The following is a 5,000-nucleotide window of genomic DNA, read 5'->3' as shown; positions in this document are numbered from 1 at the left end:
CCCATCCCCACCCCCACCCATAATCTTCAACCCCCACCTCTTATCGTACCTTTCAAATGATGACTGTGAAAATCAATACTTTACCAAAATGTCTACGAACACCAGTATATATCTAACGGGACGTAACGGTACTCAACGTACAACTAACACCACCATCATCCCCGCCCCGCATCCACAACCCCCACCCCTTTTATCCCACCGTTCAACCGAAAACCTTCAAATAAGAAAATCGATATTTTTTAACAAATTGTCTTGAATCACCAGTAACGGGACATTAATTAAACAAAATTCTTCTTCCTCCTCCTCCTCTTCTTCTTATTCCTCCTCCTCCTCCTCTTTATCCTCCTCTTCTTCTTCCTCCTCTTCCTATTCCAACTCCTCTTCATCCTCCTTATCCTTCCTCTTCGTCTTCCTCTTCCTCCTCCTCCTACTCCCCCTCCTCTTCCTCCTCCTCTTCTTCCTCCTCCTCCTCCTACTCCCCCTCCTCCGCCTCCTCCTTCTCCACTTACCCTGTCAAAGCTGTGGTAGGAACTGTTGCGCCTGTAGCTGGGAGCTTCGGAGAAGCAGAAGAGGACGAGTTGCACGAGCTCGAACCCGAAGATGACACAGTAGAGGCTGAAGGTCATCAGGTCATGGGCTTGCACCTGTTGGTGGGGGTTGGGGGTTGGGGGGGGGGGGGGGGTTCAGAACAGGTCAGAGGTCAAGGGGTGAGGGGGCCAGTGAGTTACGTGTCACGTGCGTACACGTATACAGACAAACGTGCGCGTGCTGTGTAGTCAGTGGTAGTTCTACGAAGGTGCACGGTTTTGCTCATATTCATGCACGGATATTTATAGATTCATGGATATACACACATATGCATGCAAGCATACATACATTCAAACATACATGTACTGGCCTTCATCACACACACACACACACACACACACACACACACACACACACACACAAAAAAAGACAGACGTGTGCATACATACATACATATGTACGTACGGACATCAACATGCACACTCGCGTGCACACAGTCACACATCTACATACTACTACTACTACTACTACTCTCTCTCTCCGAGCATAGGCGCTAAATGAGTATTCGTATCAATCAGTCAATCAATCAATACAATAAACATACATATACAACTTGAAACAACAACAACAAGAACAATAATAATAATAATAACAACAATAATAATGATAATTATTATTATTATTATAATGGTAATATTACCAATAAGGTAAAGTCCAATTAAAGCGTCCTAAAAGTCTGGGATCTATTTTACCGGCAATCTTTTTGTGCATAGTTGAAACGATATTACCATTAATAGAGGTTGCTACCCATTTTCAGTGTGGAGTTTGGGTTCTTGTTTTGTTTTTGTTTTTGTTTGTTTTTTGTGTGTGTTTTTTTTAACTCTATTTTGAACGTTATTTTACTCAATTTCCATGCAGAGTCAGTCACTTAACTAACATGCCGCTATCTTGCTCCTCCCACTCTTGGTCCCGCAAGCCACGAATATGTGAACAAAAAACATGGCGGCTTCTGGTTCCTGTTACGGGTCATTTCGCGTCGTATTGTGCCTGTTTCATGAATGGAAGGTTTCGACTGCACGCAACATGTTACTTCTCATACGCCTCCATTGCAAAACAAGCGAAAATTTTCGTTTTTCGTTTAATGATGGCCTAGAGGTAACGCGTCCGTCTAGGAAGCGAGAGAGAATCTGAGCGCGCTGGTTCGAATCACGGCTCAGCCGCCGATATTTTCTCCCTCTCCACTAGACTTTGAGTGGGTGGTCTGGAAGCCAGTCATTCGGATGAGACGATAAACCGAGCTCCCGTGTGCAGCATGCTCTTAGCGCACGTAAAAGAACCCACGGCAACAAGAGGGTTGTTCCTGGCAAAATTCTGTAGAAAAACCTGCTTCGATAGGGAAAAACAAATAAAACTTCACGCAGGAAAAAATTTAAAAAAAAAAAAAAAAAAAAGGGTGACGCTGTAGTGTAGCGACGCGCTCTCCATGGGGAAATATGCTGTGATAAAAAGAAATACAAATACAAATAGATAGGTGCAATAATTCAGGACGCCAAAATAGCACATACATAACAACAACAACAACAACAACAACAACAACAACAACAATAAGAAGAAGAAGAAGAAGGTAAAGTCCTGTTTAAGTGTCCTAAATTCTGAGACCTGTTTTACCAGCAATGTTTTGTGCATTGTGCACTTAGCGCACGTAAAAGAACCTACGGCAACAAATAAAAAGAAATACAAATACAAATAGATAGGTGGAATAATTCAGGACGCCAAAATAGCACATATATAACAACAACAACAACAACAACAACAATAAGAAGAAGAAGAAGCAGGTAAAGTCCTATTTAAGTGTCCTAAATTCTGAGACCTGTTTTACCAGCAATGTTTTGTGCATTGTGCACTTAGCGTACGTAAAAGAACCTACGGCAACAAATAAAAAGAAATACAAATACAAATAGATAGGTGGAATAATTCAGGACGCCAAAATAGCACATATATAACAACAACAACAACAACAACAACAATAAGAAGAAGAAGAAGAAGCAGGTAAAGTCCTATTTAAGTGTCCTAAATTCTGAGACCTGTTTTACCAGCAATGTTTTGTGCATTGTGCACTTAGCGTACGTAAAAGAACCTACGGCAACAAATTAAAAGAAATACAAATACAAATAGATAGGTGCAATAATTCAGAACGCCAAAATAGCACATGTATAATAAGAAGAAGAAGAAGAAGAACACGTGAGCACACTGACGTTCTGTATGATGAGGGTGTAGAAGGGAATGATGTCACAGCAGGACAGAATCAGCCAGAACGTGAACTGCACGCCCGAGGTGATGACGTCATGTTTCCTCTCCCACTGCGTCAGCACCGCTGCGCAAGCCTGGATGACGATAGAAGACGTCACTGTGATTACGTCATGGTTACTTGCATCAGTTTTTGTTGTTGTTGTTGTTGTTTGTGGACTCGCAGCAAACAGTGACCAATAACTGAAAATTCATTTGGCAACAATTTCTAACGAATATTGAAGATCTGGCAAGCATTTCATTCCTTTGTTCTATAGTTTAACTCACTCAGTACGGCCAGTCCTCTCTTCTCCTCTACACAGACCCCTCGGATGTCTAGTGGGTGTCTGAATGACCCAACCTTTAGCTTCCGCCGTCAGAATTGTGGTATTCTTTGTCAACATTCACCTCTTCAGTATAAGAGCCTACCGCTTGCAATATTTTGATGATGGTAATTGGGGTGAAACGCTGTTAACGTCGTCTCTTTCGCCGTTCGTGTGGAGAGAGTTAACGTCTTTTCACTGTAAGTGATATCAGACAAGGGTAGGAAAAAAATCGAGTGGGTGGAGGGGGCGTGGAAATTACTGTGTACGCATGTGAGTAAGTAAAAAAGTGTGTGTGTGTGTGTGTGTGTGTGTGTGTGTGTGTGTGTGTGTGTGTGTGTTACATATAGAAAATGACTGATTTAAGTGTTGTTGTTTTTGTTGTTGTTTTTAAAGCGTAACAATATAACATATTTCTAATGAAAAACTAACAGCTATAACAGTGAACCAACTGGACTATTTAACAAGGAGTTGAAAAAGTCATACATTAGCAATAGACTGCTGAAGATGAAGAGAGAGAGAGAGAGAGAGAGAGAGAGAGACAGAGAGAGAGAGAGATTCAAGATGGTTTATTCAATCAAGGCCATAGCCCCATATGAACAGGGGGCAACAACAAAATTTTGTTTTGTATGTGTCATTGTAATTGTTAATGCAAACAGTGCAGTATATTCCATAACAAGCTCCAATAAAACTAGGATATAAGTGTCTCTCTTAAATGAAATGCTTTAGAGAGAAACAAAGCGAAACTACGTATAGTGTTTTCATCCACCAATGACGTAAGTAAACACAGTCGAAACGTACAAGGATATACATAATATTTTTTTTAGGAATGAGCTGGATTCGTAGATCATTAAGGACAGGACATTTCAAAACAAAATGGACTTCATCCTCTCTGGATTCCCCGCACAAAGGACACATTAAACCAGAATGACAAATGGATTTATAACGGAGAGAGAGAGAGAGAGAGAAAGAGAGAGAGAGAGAGAGAGGAGGCGAATGAATGAACGAAAGTTTACTTTTCCAAGGTATTGATAAAAGCACAATGACAAGAATGGTTTTCTTTTTCTCACACAGCCCCAGGGTGCAAGATCGAGAAATGCAAGCGAGCCCTGCTTTCATGGTGATCTCAGTTTCGATACCCCTCCACTTCTGTGCTTGGGGTAAGTCCTGCCAATGTCTTCAGCGTCGGAAGATTCATGGGGGGGGGGGGGGGGGGGGGCTGTTGTTTGAGGGACGTGGTGGCGGTCTCCACTCTGGGAGGGACGCTCACTCAGTCTGGCTCCGCGACTAAGCCATTATTGTCGTTAGTAGGGGGCTTAGTAGGTGATGTCCTAAGTACGTTGAATCAGAACAGGCACCAGTGAACACCACCGAAGCGACTCAGCAGCAGTGCAGGGTCTCCTCTGGTGTGTGGCCTCCTGGCGACCTAACATCGATGGTTCCCAGCGGACTGCCGACGGTGGAACTGTGACGGACGAACCCTGGTGTGGCCGTGTATGGGGGAATCGATATGAGCGGCGTGGGAGTAATGCCACTGAAACGGTGCAGATGATGGGGCAGCAAAAAGGAAAAATAAATAAAATAAAAGCGAGAAAAAGAGAGAGATTCAGAGACAGAAGAAGAAGAAGAGAGAGAAGAAGAAGAGAGAGAAAGACATTAAATGAGAGAGAGATGGAGAAAGTGAGAGAGAGAGAGATAGACAGACAGAGACAGAGAGAATGGAACAGACATAGAGACAGAGAGAAAATGAAACTGAAACTGAAAAAAATGTTTCAATGCCATTGACATTACAGTCCTACTGGCATGGTACACCTCAGAATAAATGTTCAGCAGCAAAACCAAAACAGCGGGAATACACGAATC

At 42.6% G+C, this 5,000-nt stretch overlaps 1 protein-coding gene across 1 annotated transcript in view; it reads right to left on the bottom strand.

Moving 5' to 3' along the window:
* The window catches only part of LOC143291638 (multidrug resistance-associated protein 1-like), an 89,986-nt gene that overhangs the window by 58,300 nt on the left and 26,686 nt on the right, over nt 1-5,000 (bottom strand). The window contains exons 4-5 of the mRNA XM_076601610.1: nt 2,784-2,912; nt 510-644 (exon numbers count right to left, since the gene is read on the bottom strand). Of these exons, the coding sequence (XP_076457725.1) occupies nt 510-644; nt 2,784-2,912 (264 nt within the window). The remainder of the gene's footprint in view (nt 1-509; nt 645-2,783; nt 2,913-5,000) is intronic.

Source organism: Babylonia areolata, chromosome 17, assembly GCF_041734735.1.
Source record: "Babylonia areolata isolate BAREFJ2019XMU chromosome 17, ASM4173473v1, whole genome shotgun sequence".
In the NCBI taxonomy this organism is placed as follows: Eukaryota; Metazoa; Mollusca; class Gastropoda; order Neogastropoda; family Buccinidae; genus Babylonia; species Babylonia areolata.
This window is presented reverse-complemented; position numbering and strand designations above follow the sequence as displayed.